General features: G+C 36.0%; 1 protein-coding gene across 3 annotated transcripts in view; it reads left to right on the plus strand.

Annotated features, from left to right (window-relative positions):
- Positions 1-13,746, plus strand: part of ATAD2B (ATPase family AAA domain containing 2B) — an 82,015-nt gene that overhangs the window by 17,338 nt on the left and 50,931 nt on the right. For all 3 annotated transcript variants that reach the window (XM_076332699.1, XM_076332701.1, XM_076332700.1), the window contains exons 3-13: positions 538-584; positions 1,631-1,784; positions 3,991-4,093; positions 4,626-4,734; positions 6,053-6,169; positions 7,591-7,666; positions 9,508-9,606; positions 10,787-10,898; positions 11,653-11,768; positions 12,549-12,723; positions 13,510-13,598. In XM_076332699.1, the coding sequence (XP_076188814.1) occupies positions 538-584; positions 1,631-1,784; positions 3,991-4,093; positions 4,626-4,734; positions 6,053-6,169; positions 7,591-7,666; positions 9,508-9,606; positions 10,787-10,898; positions 11,653-11,768; positions 12,549-12,723; positions 13,510-13,598 (1,197 nt within the window). The remainder of the gene's footprint in view (positions 1-537; positions 585-1,630; positions 1,785-3,990; positions 4,094-4,625; positions 4,735-6,052; positions 6,170-7,590; positions 7,667-9,507; positions 9,607-10,786; positions 10,899-11,652; positions 11,769-12,548; positions 12,724-13,509; positions 13,599-13,746) is intronic.

Here is a 13,746-nt window from a genome sequence, read left to right on the forward strand (position 1 = left end):
AAGGCTTAATTTTCCTAAAAGTTAATTTAAAAAGAAATTCAAAATACCAGATTGATAGAGAACATGAAAATCTTTTTTTACTGATTTTAAGTACACCCAGCATAAATTAATTCCATTCACTTAAGTTGGTGATTTTGTTAAATGTATTCTTTTTCTGTGAGTACAAAACAGCTCTTTTTGCTTCCACTGGTTTATCCAAGTGTTTGAATGATAGTTGCCTTTGAAGAGCTATATCAAGATCCTGTTCTGAAACTTAAGGGGAAAGTTAATAGTAGGACATGGCATGAGGGAACATTGGAGGGATTAACAAAAGAGATGTTTAGATAAATGGGGGGATTCATATAATTGGTATTTGGCAGTTTTGTCCTCATTCCAATGTTGGGCATGAAGCAGACTCTTCAGAGGCTACGTGTCACAAAGGTTTTGAAGTTGTAGTGTATCGTGTAACATTCTATGTTTAAAGTTCTATTTTCACCATGTAACTTTTGGCTAAGGAGTGTTAATATTATTTGTGTGTCTAATATAATTATTTCCTAGGTTAACTTCTCAGCCTGGTGCTACACTACCAAATGGACGTAGCTTATGTAAGTGTATTACAGTGGACCCTTTTGTATCTACTTTTACATTTAACAATTTTATGTCAATGATTTTCAGTTGCATATGTTTTTAATAACTTTATTGATTACTCTGACCATTTTGACCAGAAAAGTTACTGTTTTGGCTCAGTTTTCTTCTGTCAACATCTTGGATGCTCTCTGTGGACATGGGGAACATTCTTAGATGAAATTCCATTTCTCTTCTCAATTCAGACCTCTTGGCCATGATCTTGATGTTTTCCTTAATTCCCAAATTTACTGTTATGAACTAACTTTGGCCCTCCTCTCCCAGCTGGTCTCTTTAATTTACTTACTCTCTTTGCTCATTTAAAATTTGGCCTTCTATGGTTCTTAACATTACTTAACTCTACTATTGCTTTATAGAGACCTGCCTTGTCTGCAGCTCCTGCTACCTTGAACAGTTTTCCTATATGCTTGTACCTTACAAACTTGCCATCTTGTTGCATATCTCAGCTAAAACCACTTTGTCTTTCATGTCCCTTTTTCATCAATTCTGTCTCGTTTAGTTCTGTGTTGACTCTGTGTAAGCGTTAATCCATTAAGCATTTTTGGTATTTTTATTATTTATTGTGGTGCCTAAGGAACAATCAGAAGTGGGATCCCTTTTTGTTTGGCACTGTACAGAGTAGCTGATATAGATTTGCTTGTGAAATCAATGTGTTGTATCTGACCTTTTGATACTGTATTTGAAAGACTAAGAGTTGAAACTGTGGGCCAGTTGTGCATTTTAGTATTGATGTTAACCTAAAAATATTGAATGGATATTTGAATGCCAAATTTTCATCATAAAATAAGATTATCATATAAGGAAACAAGCTCGAGTCTGAAGAAATAGCTTGTAAAACAACTTCAATAGGAATTTAAAAAATATATTTCTTTAGTGAATATAAGGGTGCTCATACTGTGCTCCATAACTTTTGGTTTATTGTCCTTGCTAAGTATTCTCTTATTAATTCTTGTTTGTGAAAATGTTGTTTCCTGCATTTTGAAGTAGTAATACAAATTTCTCTTAGCTCTCAAAAGCCATCCCCTTCGAGGGGAAAAAAAGGGAGATGGGGACCATGCTTGCATAAACGGAGATATAGAAGTCAGAAAAAGTTGTCGGTCCAGGAAAAACAGATTTGAAACTTTGAATCAGAGTTTATTGTTTGATCAGCTAGTAAACAGGTATGTGGGGATACTTCAGTTGTATTCACAAAGCATCTTAATGATTTTTTAAAAAGTTAGAAAACCCTGTCTTCCAGTGCCATCTATGTGTTTTACTGTGGGAATGTATTAGCGTTGAGGCAAGCTAGGTTGTGGTTTGAGTTACAGGCTGGGTCCTGTGCTGTAACTGCCTTTGTTATCCATGCTTTAAATGCAAAGCAGCTTACCAGACTTTCATTGAGGAGTAAGCTACTTTGTGTTTACACCTGGATAAAACTGTGCATGCTGGCGGTTATTGCAGAGTGGCTGACGTGCTGTAAATCCACACCCTAGTTTGTTTCTTAGTAACCTGTTTATGTAGTGGTACCCTAAATGTGATGTAAATTGGTGATTAGCAACAATGCTTGGAAGCTTTCTAGATTTTGCTTGTATGATTTTGATCATAAAATATCAAAAGTTTGTAGCTTTCTTTTTTTTTGTTTTTGTTTTTTACCATTTGTTAGTAATTCACATAGGGTGGGTGTCACTTTTTGACATTTACTGTGCAGACAAAGTAGGTCAGAGAGGGAGGCACGGTCTGGTCTGAGCACAGGAATGGGAGCCAGAAATACTTTTCTTGAAATATTATTTCTATGTGGCCCTGGGCAGGTCACTTAATATGTCTCAATTTTCCCACCTGTAAAATGGGTGTTAATAGTCACATCTGTGAGAGACTGCTTGCTCTAGTGCTTGGAAAACAATCTAAACATGAACATTTAATTGCCAAGTATGATCGTTATTGTTAAATGTATTCTGTTGAATCTTTTATTAATTTAATTTTCTTTTTCAATTTACTCAGTAACTATTTGGTATCAGTTTAAAAATTTATATTGAGTTACATTTATTTTTCTAGTTGCAGTTGAATCTCCCTCTCCTCATCAACAATAGGAAAAAGTCTACCATGAAGATTGTAATTTGATAAGATCATGGTACTGAAGTCTATGTATGAACTTATACTGATAACAGTGTGTCCCATAATCATTGGAGGTTTTTAAGAACAGGTTAGACAAATGTGTCAGGAATGATTTAGGTATTGTGTAGTTTGTTCTTGCCTGGCAGAGCAGGTGGACTTTTCCAGGTCCCCTCCAAACCTGTTTTCTTTGATAGCGAACTATAGCATGATTTTACTTGAAGTGGTTATGTCACACATCACAGATATTTTAGAAGAATTGTTTAAAATTGAGAGGGGTGCTCATAATGAAATCTTGACATTACTGATGTCTGTGACCAGAACTTCCATTGACTTCTTTCTAGGCAGGATTTCACCCTTTAGATTTACTTTTAAACAGCTTGAAAAAAAGAAGTGAAAGTTTCTGCCTTCTCACAATTATTATACAATTATAGTAGAATTCCAGTGGAAATCTACCATAATCACCATAGAGAGCAGTAACTAGGTGTTCAGGATGGGTGGCCAAATGATTGACTTGGCCTGGCAAATACTCTGTTTTCTTCCTTAGCAATGAAGCATCTTGGCCAAGGTTATTATTTATACACCACTATTGTTTTGACAGCTGTTTACAAATACTTCTGATAATGAAAATGTAGACTAATTAAATAGTAGATCAGAAATGGTAGTGAGCTCAAATAATGAATGATGAAATTCTAGGTGTTACTGATTTAACATTTAAAAAAAAAAAATCCTTTATGTATTAGTGTCTTTCTGAGGCCAGGGTAAGAAGCTCTAAAGCTTATGGGGTGGAGGCATTAGCTGCTTTCCCAATATTATAATTATGTAGGTAAAAAGCTTTACTTTCTTATTCTGCAAACTTAATCTTATCTGACACCTAATCTAACATCTAAGCAGTTACAAATTTATTTGCTACAGTTTACACTGAGCAAAAAAATTTAAAATTTTGTTTTTTAAATGTTACAGCCTAATTTGAACCCTGAATTTTAATAGCATCAGCATTTCTTCTCTTGCTTACTCTTTAGTTTATATTCTGTGGGTTCATCTTTCAGTTTTCTTTATTATGGTTGGGTTTTGTAGTTAATTGAGAGATTCAAAAGCTATCCTAAAATTTTCAGATTTCAGTTCATTTGTATAGTTAGTTGACTTGTAGACCTTGGAATAGCCATAGCAGACCATAGAATTAGATATGTTAGGTTGTTGGATGCTGTGTAAAAAGTTCTGGATGTCTACTATTTTAAGACTGAATTTTTTGTGTGTTAACTGTTGCATATATTTTAGTACTGCTGAAGCTGTCCTACAGGAAATGGATAATATTAACATCAGGAGAAATAGGCGGTCTGGGGAAGTAGAACGGCTACGGATGTGGACAGATACAGAATTTGTAAGTGCAGAGTGTCTCAGATCTTGAATAAAAGTAAAATCAAGGGGGAGCATGTGTGTTTTTGCCATCTCCATACATTTGTCTGTAGCTCTGTCAAAAGGTTTCAGATCTTCTTCAGTGGATAACATTAAAAAAACTTGATAAATTCAGAACAAAACTCATGGATATAATACTAAATCATGTTTTCTTTATTGATGAATTGACTTCTGTGCTCTCATGAGGTACTGTGGTGGTTCTCTTTTGGTTTGAAGCACACTCTGGTAGTCTGAAAACAGGACCAGGGACTGTCATCTGCTTTGTTCCCTAAAACACCTTGTTACTGATGTTAACTATGTATTAGATGGACTAGGTACTGAGACACTTATTTTACCACCTGTTAAATGAGACTGCTTTTCTAGTATGCCTGTGGAGGCCTGTTGGAAAAAGGCTTGGGGGCTAGAGATTGTGTGGAGTATTACTTACTGAACTGTGGGCTAACACTGTGAGTGACATGGGACAGTACTGATAGGAGTGTATGTGAATTTTATTCCAGGAAAACATGGATATGTATTCTCGAGTGAAAAGAAGGAGGAAATCACTGAGGAGAAATAGCTATGGGATTCAGAACCACCATGAAGTGTCCACAGAAGGGGAAGAAGAAGGTATGGGTTGTAAAGAATTGTAAGGGTTTGTCTGAAATACTTATAAAACAAAGCTCTCCTCAACATAAGGCAGCCATATATTGCACTGCAGAAAGTAATTTGGTTTTGGATCTGGATTTGGAGTTATTAAATAGACCAATTAACAAGACTATTGCAAATAAGTACACACTGAAGGATTCCTCCTCTTTAGAAGGAGGAGAAGTTTTAGGGATCTCTACAAATAGGTTTCTTTAAACAAAAGCAGGCTTATCTGAAAGTAGCAGAACAAACCCTGGTTTCTAAATGTTTATATACTATGTTCCCTTACTCCTGTTTTCTGTAACACTAAGCAATTGAAACTTTCCTTATATTCCCTGTAACAATCCTCTGGTGGAAGCCAGGATGTGATGCATGTAGTCTAAAACTATACATGTTCTGACTGACTCGCAATTTCTCATGCTGGGTGGCAGTTACCAGAAAGAATGTGTAATAGTTCTGCATCCTTCCTTTGCAGAAGGTATTAATTAAAGTCTCTGTTTTCTATCCATCCACTGAATTTTAGAAGGCTTGTAGACACACAACTGTATTTGAAATTCTACCTTCCTTTAAAAATTTGGATGCAACTGGCCAGTGGGTTCAAAAAGTATTGAGAAAGAAGGGATTATGGCTAACTTTGATGGCAGGATCAACAGCATGCTTGGCTTCCTTAAGAAATCAGACTCAAACTTCAGGGATCCATACAGCGTTCAGTGTTGTGTGTTTCAATTTTGAACTGAAACTGCTGTAGGAGGTATGGTCCGTCCTAGTTAATAAGAATGCAGTGTTAATTCTGAGATTCATGGATAGAAATACTGATCCTGTTAATAGATGGACCTAGGTGATACCTTTTATACAGTGTGTTTATTTGCTTTGTGTAAAAATTATATTGTGAATTGTAAAGTTGTACTTATTTTCATGTTCTGTCAAATACTTGATTTTCTGAGGCTCTTATGGGAAAAGAGTGAGAAGAAAGGCATTATTCTTAATTTGAAGGACAATTGTTGAAGGAAAAAGATAGTGGGTAGAAGTGATGTTTGAAGCACTTTACCACTAAAATGAATTTGACTACATTTATTTTTCTTTCTATTGCTTTTCCAGAACCTTCTGTGGGAAACTAGAAGGCAGTTTGACAATGTGCTGTAGATTTATCTTGCTTTTCAAATTTCCAGTGATTTGCCAATTAGTGTTAATTAATAGGAGGGGAATAATTCTCAGTGACCATTAAAATGTTAATTTTTAGGGTGAAGATAGCTCTGGCATCAAGTAGAAGTGTTCTGAAAATATTTTCCCCCCCCAACAGAGTCTCAGGAAGAAGATGGAGATATAGAAGTAGAAGAGGCCGAGGGAGAAGAAAATGATCGGCCATATAATCTCAGACAGAGAAAAACTGTTGAAAGATACCAGGCCCCTCCAATAGGTGAGGAACTAGACAGTGCTCGTGCAGTTCTGCTCTACTGACCTCCAAGAATACCATAGGTGTGGGAAGGGAAAAGTTGGATGACTGCTCCTCACCCCTGACAGAGTTCCCATGCAGCATTAGTGACTCTCATCTTGCTTGTGTTCACCACGTGAATACGACTGCTGAGACACAATCTATCAATTTGTCAGTGGTGGTGACGTTGCTAGTGCATGCTGCCTCATTGAGCTTTGCGAGTACTGCCATGTGCTGGGCTCAGGGTTGGAGGTGAACAGGGTTTAGGTCAAGAAATTCAGAAAGCAATCTAATAAATTAGATAATTACATGGAAAAAATAGTTACTGTTATGCCTGATTCTCTTTAATGGTAAGCCTAATTCATAACTGTAGATAAATTGCATAGCAGCAGTTACACGTTTTGCCTAGATGAGAAATTTAGAATAGAATAGTTCAGTTGGAAGGAACCTACAATGATCATTTATTCCAACTGCCTGACCCCTTCAGGGCTGACCAAAAGTTAAAGCATGTTGTTAAGGGCATTGTCCAAACGCCTCTTAAACACTTGCAGGCGTGGGGCATCGACCACCTCTCTGGGAAGCCTGTTCCAGTGTTTGACCACCCTCTTGGTAAAGAAATGCTTCCTAATGTCCAGTCTAAACCTCCCCTGGTGCAGCTTTGAACCATTCCCACGTGTCCTATCACTGGATCCCAGGGAGGCGAGATCAACACCTCCCTCTCCATTCCCCTCCTCAGGAAGCTGTAGCGAGCAATGAGGTCGTCCCTCAGCCTCCTTTTCTCCAAACTAGACAAACCTTGTGTCTTTAGCTGCTCCTCACAGGGCATGCCTTCAGTGATCCATACAGGTTTTAGCGTAGTGACTGTTGATTTTGAACCTTTTAATACTTCTGTTTGAAATAATGTATTCTGTGCATATTTGGTTTAGATTACAATGGTGTATGCGGTGTGCTATATCTTAAGGCCACTTGGAAATTAAGACTGTGATAGAGAAATGTTGTGGTTTATTTGTTAAGAGAAATTTCAAGACCCCATATTATCAGCTGTGCAGAGGTTTCTGTATGGAGTTTCATGTCCTGCAAATAAACTAAAAATGCTAGTGCCCTGGACAAATTACATTCTTTCTGTGCCATGATAGCCATAGCTGTGATGATTTGAGGAGCTGAGGGTGGAATTCCCATGACTGTATCAAGCCAAGTATGGTGATAGTGAAATAAAGCATAAGAGGTTTGATTTCCCTCCACCTGCCCCCCCCCCCCCCCCAAGTTATTTTCTTAATTTGAGCTTTTGGAGAAACCAGCAATAACATTATTGGTAAAGCGATAACGTAGCACTTTTGCGCTGCATTTAGATTAGTTTATCATTCTTTTGTAATTGATGCTACAAACCTGTAACTTCTCTTACTCAGTGCCAGCTCATCAAAAAAAGAGGGAAAATACACTGTTTGATATTCACAGATCTCCTGCAAGAAGAAGCCATATCAGGTAAATGTCAATCTTTTGGTATGTACGTACCAACTTGTTTGCTTTCCCTCGGTACATTTCTATTAGCTTTTGATTTTCAAAACATTCTTGAGTGCGTTGTACGGTTCATTCACGCATGTGCGTGGGTCTTGAATTGTATCTTAGGTTCAGACCTTCATCAGCATACAGGAATGAATTTCATAGCACTTCATAACACCAGTAGAAGCTTTCTGATAAACAGAATGGAAACAAGTGTGCTGCAGGTACTGGAAAGAGAATTGCACGTTGCACACCGTAGCTTTTTCTGTAAGGGCGTATATTTAGTGTTTCAATCCAAAGCAGCAGTTTAACAAATATCCCCTTTCTATACTACAAAAATAAACAAATCAAGGTAATGTTTTTTGTTTTCTTTCAGTTCAAGTTTCATCCAAGTAATACTAAAAATTTAATAAAATTTTTACCAAGCATCATTTTTGAGTCTTACCTTTTGTGTCAAAAAAGTCTGGAATACGCCAAGTTGTCTTGAAAACTGTCGATAGGCTTTACTTAACAAAATAGATGAGATCAGAGCTTAATACATTTTTTGAAAAATAAACTTACTCAAAACTTCAAAAAGATAAATCTGTCCATGAACAGAATCCAAGTAAACAAATGCTAGTCTCAGCTGAAACTCTCGTCTTCTTATTGCTCAATTTAATGGCAGAGTGACAATATGAAAAGTAAATAAAACAACAGCAGAATCTTAGGATTCTACAAGTTTCTTTGAAATATAAATAAAAACATTTAATTTTGAAGAGCTTTTTTTCTTTTTGCTTAAAGTGCATATGACATTTTGTTGGGTTATCTCAGGACTTGTACTTGCTAGTAAGACGTAAAGAGTGTGAAAGCTGTTATCCGTTCAGTTTTAGCATGCCGATTGCTCCACTCTCATCTTATCCCTTCTTGTCAGGACACTGTCATAAAAATTCTTCCTAATTGCATGATATTCTCTTTGATATGTTTTTAAATATATCTAATTTTTGGTCATCGAACAGTAAAACTGACTGACCATGTTATCCTTTGGCAAAAAACAGCTAGTCAGTACATTATCATGTTCATACAAATGATGCAGCTCACTATATTCACTAAAAATACATGAGTTTTTACTAGTAGCCAACTTTTTCATGCAAAAAAAGTGCTGACTTTTTTCAAACTGATACCAAACCGAACACCTTTTTGTACAGATGATGTAATGTATGTTCTCTAATATTTCTGAAATACTCAGTTTTCTGAAATACCATCATACTAAAATAAGAAATGGTTCATGCAGACTTTGAATAGTAATTTTACTTAGATTCAGATCAGAAGTTAAACTACAGTACAGGTATTTTGTGAAACTGTTCTGCTGTTCAGAATTAATGACCTCATAAAAAGAGACCATATGCTTTAGGAAGTATGGAATTTTTTCAAAGAATATTTAAAGGGAAGCATGAAACTGAGTAAGGAGATCTTGATTATTCTGTTATGTTGGAGGTGGCTACAGTGGTTGGAAGCTTTCCTAAGTACAGTTGCTGTCTGATGAGCTTCAGCAGCTTATTGATTGAATACTCAATCACACTTGCTGAGGTAACATGGACAGGACCACATATCCTATGGGGATCTATTGTTTTAGTAATGTTCATGTTGAAATTGGATATCCCTGTGACAGTAAAAGATGTTGTTCCCCTCCCAGATTATTTTGATACTAAAACTAAAATTTGCATGCATCTTAAACCTGAACAGTACTGTACTTGCCGTTTCAATTTTGTTTTATAAAAGAATCAAAACATGCCATTCTACTGCAAAAAGGACTGAGTTTTATGTTTATTTTGCCACTTCAATAGGAGAAAGAAGCATGCCATTCACAGCAGTGATACAACATCTTCAGATGAAGAACGTTTTGAAAGAAGAAAATCTAAAAGCATGGCCAGAGCAAGAAATAGGTATCAAAACATCCTTGGTCTTTAGGAGGGTTTGATTTTTATTATTCAGCAGAAAACAAGCAGAATTATTCTATAATGTTCTATCAGTTCTGCAGACTTTTTTGATTCCACCTGTGATTACCTGCAGACACAGTGTAAGAAGATTGCTGGTTACATGTTAACATAGATTTTGAAGTCTTATGAGTAGATAATTAACAATAGTGATAAAAAGATGGAAAAATAAGAATATCTGTTTGATTCATTTGGGTTATAAGACAAACAACTTCTTTTGGTTAAAATGAATTTTTATTCTTGTGTTACTTGGTCCCAGTTAGTTCGGTTGTACTCCCAAAGCTAGCTCTTATTCTTCTCTCCTCCTGTTGTGTAATAACATGTGCGTTCTACACACCCAACACATATCTTTTTGACCTTACATTTATTCACCAGTTATCTAAAAGTGGAAGATCCGTAAGGTGTATCAGTAAATTTACTTACTGCCACAGATACATTAGTTGGAAAACTGAACAGAAAAATAAGTGTTTCCTCATCTTTCTTTTTCTGTCTCTTCCTGTCTGCCACACCATTCCAACCTGAGGAGTTCCAAAGATGTACAACTACCAAAAGTGTAGTTCCAAGCGTAACCTGTATCTTACTGGTACCTTTTTTCCTCCCTTTAACTGTGTATTTGACCTGATGTAATGTCTGTGTAGGGGCTTAAAGCTTCTTTGTGTACACTAAGAAACTGGAACAGGTGGATGTGAGTTATGGCTGATCTACAATATTTTTATTTCCTTTCTTTGGACTCTAATGAGCTATATTTTTTTAAAATCTGTTTTCCTTGTACTGTTAATCCTTTTCTTACTGTACTGAACTTATGCAGTTCATCACTGCCAGTGGAGAGTGTCCTGTTCTTTTGGTCAACGTTGTTTCTTCTGTGTTTAATCAAAATAGTCTGTCCAGCCTAGTTCTCCAGATTGAAATATCTGTATGGAAGCATAAAACTATCTTTATATTTAAGGAACTTTCAGATATACAAGAATAATTATCACAATAAAAAGGTTAGTTTTGATTACCTTATCAATCCAGGAAGGTCATCTCTTTAGGTAGTAGAAGGCATTTAATCTCTTGGTTCTTCCCATTCCAGCAAAATGATCGAAACACAACAATATTTATTTGGTGGGTTTTCTTTGTTGTTGAACAGATGCCTGCCTTTAAACTTTAGAGCAGAAGACTTAGCTAGTGGAATTCTGCGAGAACGTGTGAAAGTTGGGGCAAGTTTGGCTGATGTTGACCCTATGATTGTTGATAAATCGGTAGGTTTTGTTAAAACTTTTTATTTTCCTTCCCCCAATTATTCATAAGCAGAATTCACCACTGCCTCTCATTAGAGTTGAAGTAAATTCATAACAAGCTCACTGGTCTATTTTGATTTTTTCCAAAGCTGTTGTCTGTTTATTCCTTTGGGCTACAAACACTTGCTTGTGGCCTGTAGGTAATCAACAGGCTGCATACGTATCGTAAATAAGCCAAAGTATCAATTGCCCAACTATATTTCTTTGTTTAGTCAGTTTGTGATTACTTGTAATAGTAGAAACTGGGATACGCTGAGCAGTGCAGAAAACAGAAGTACCAGCCGCCTGGGTTGGTTAACTCGGTGCTAGCCATGTGGGTCCTGTGCTTATTCAGAAACAATGATGCACATTAGCTTATGGTGTGTGTTGTGCAGAAGCTGCTGAATTATTACTAGGGCTGAACCATTGTCTAGAAGTACGTTGACTATATTTGTGTTATGCTGTGCCTGAGCTTAAAAATGCTCTCAGACTTAGGCTGGATCTCTATAGAAGTCCAGGCATCCCTGTCACAGTTAACTTGCGAACCAGATAAACCTCATGTGGGCAACCAGGACCTGACTTTCTAAACTTTTTTTACACTTTCAAAATTCAGGGAACTGTTGATCAATGCGATGTTGTTTGTAATTTGTTTTCAAATATGTTATTTTATAAGTAAAGGTACTTTTGTGGAAAGCTGTCACAATATATGCTTTGTATGCTTTTTTTTTTTTCTAAGGTGCGTTTTGATAGTATAGGGGGATTGAGCCATCATATCCTTGCACTTAAGGAAATGGTAGTGTTTCCTCTTCTCTATCCAGAAATATTTGAAAAATTCAAAATTCAGCCACCAAGGTAGGTGTATTTACTCTTATTATTGTATTTTTATTTTATTAAGCTCTGAAGAATGCATCACTTGAAAACACATAGGAGATTGATTCTTTCCCTGAAGTGTTTACAGTTCAAATAGACTTACGTGTTTGCTACCCCACTTGTCTATCAGAATGTAAAAGCGGGATGAAGACTTACGAAAATCTAGTTTATTTTTCTTCTGGTAGGAAAGTAAACTTTGTGATTTGGTCAAAGAAAGAATTCTCAAGTGTTCTGTTAAGTAGTACCTTGCCTTTTTTCCCCATTATGTTATCAAATATTTTACTAAATCAAGCTAAATGCTGATGTTTCTTTTATAGAAGTAATCTCAATGATGGTGGTTTTAATATTTATTAATCATGCATCTTGGTGTGTGATTTAAATGGGTACACATAATCTAAGTAAATTAAAATTTTTGGGATATTTTTGTCATTTAAAGGAAGTATGTCTCTCCAAAGAAGTAACAAAAACTGACTCAAGTAGTACCTAAGATTTAATACTTGAGGAGGTATTTAACTAGTGTAAAACAATCCTTTGGGAGCTTCATATGCCTTTGATTAATGTTCTCTACAAAGCAAAGATTTACTGATTTGAAAGCATAAAACAAACTTAGATTTTATGAAGTTGTGTTGAATACACTAAATAATAATACTAGAACTTTAGTCTTTCTTCTCCAGGCTCCCTGTCTTCATTATAAAATTTGACTTGGAGTTTTTCAGGAGACATAAAATAAGTTTGTGACTGTGTTGATCCATTTATCTTCAGGGGCTGTTTATTCTATGGTCCTCCTGGAACAGGTAAAACCTTGGTAGCTAGAGCTCTAGCTAATGAATGCAGTCAAGGAGACAAAAAGGTGGCTTTCTTTATGAGGAAAGGAGCAGACTGTCTCAGTAAGTGGGTTGGTGAATCTGAACGTCAGCTTCGACTCCTTTTTGATCAGGTTAGAAGAAAATACATATTTTTCATATAATTTCTCTGTATGTTGTCTTTTTTTGTGTTCTAGGCAGCCAAACTTATTTGCAATTGAAACTAAATACCTGTAAGTTTCCATAGATCAGGCAGGATTTGTCCAAATTACATATTTAGATGAAGAAATAGAAGAATGCTGAGAACAGTTTTTCTTGCTCTGAAAATTGAGAGGAAGAAGTCTCTCAATTTGTCCATTAATGAAGCAGACAGAGTAGTTTGAGTAAAAATTGATAAAAATATTTAAATCAGCGAGGTTGAATTTGGCTGGCATGTTCAAGATAAATGCTATGTAGAGGAGGATGCAGGATTGCATCTGCTGTGTGTGTATTTTAATATCCTTATCTGGCTTGGAAAATGATGGGCAGAAGAGAGCGTCACATAAAGCAGTGAAATGTAGTTGCGCAAACAAAAGCTCTTTTCAGACACAGATGTCTAAACAAACAAGTTGTGAGCAGATAAGGTACCGTTTTCTGTAACTGAGTATAAGGTGTCTCAGTTTGTCTCGAATCTCTCCAACACACAGTAAAACTGATACACTGGTGCCATCTTGCTTATTCAAAGGAGAATGCAGTCTTTTTTGCTTTGAAACAGTACTGTAGTTGAAAATTCAGTTTTCAGTCTGTACACTTTTTAACAAAGGTTTCTTAATATATGTGTTAGTTTAGCATGTTAATGCTTTGTAATAAAACCAAACTGTTTTCTATGTTGATGGATAAAGTATGAATTAACAGTGAATTCAATTCTTTTTCTGTATCAGGCATACTTGATGAGACCCTCTATAATCTTTTTTGATGAAATAGATGGCTTGGCTCCAGTTCGTTCTAGTAGACAAGATCAGATTCACAGGTAATATTTCTCATATGCTATCATTATCTTGGTATATGCTACATTATCTTGGTAAACTCTTAAATGTAATTTTACTCAGTTCCCAAGTAAGGTTTTTACTTTTGCTTAAGTCCACTTACACTAGAAAGGACAGATTGTTGAGCTTTTG

The sequence above is a fragment of the Aptenodytes patagonicus genome, chromosome 3 (assembly GCF_965638725.1).
Source record: "Aptenodytes patagonicus chromosome 3, bAptPat1.pri.cur, whole genome shotgun sequence".
NCBI lineage: Eukaryota > Metazoa > Chordata > Aves > Sphenisciformes > Spheniscidae > Aptenodytes > Aptenodytes patagonicus.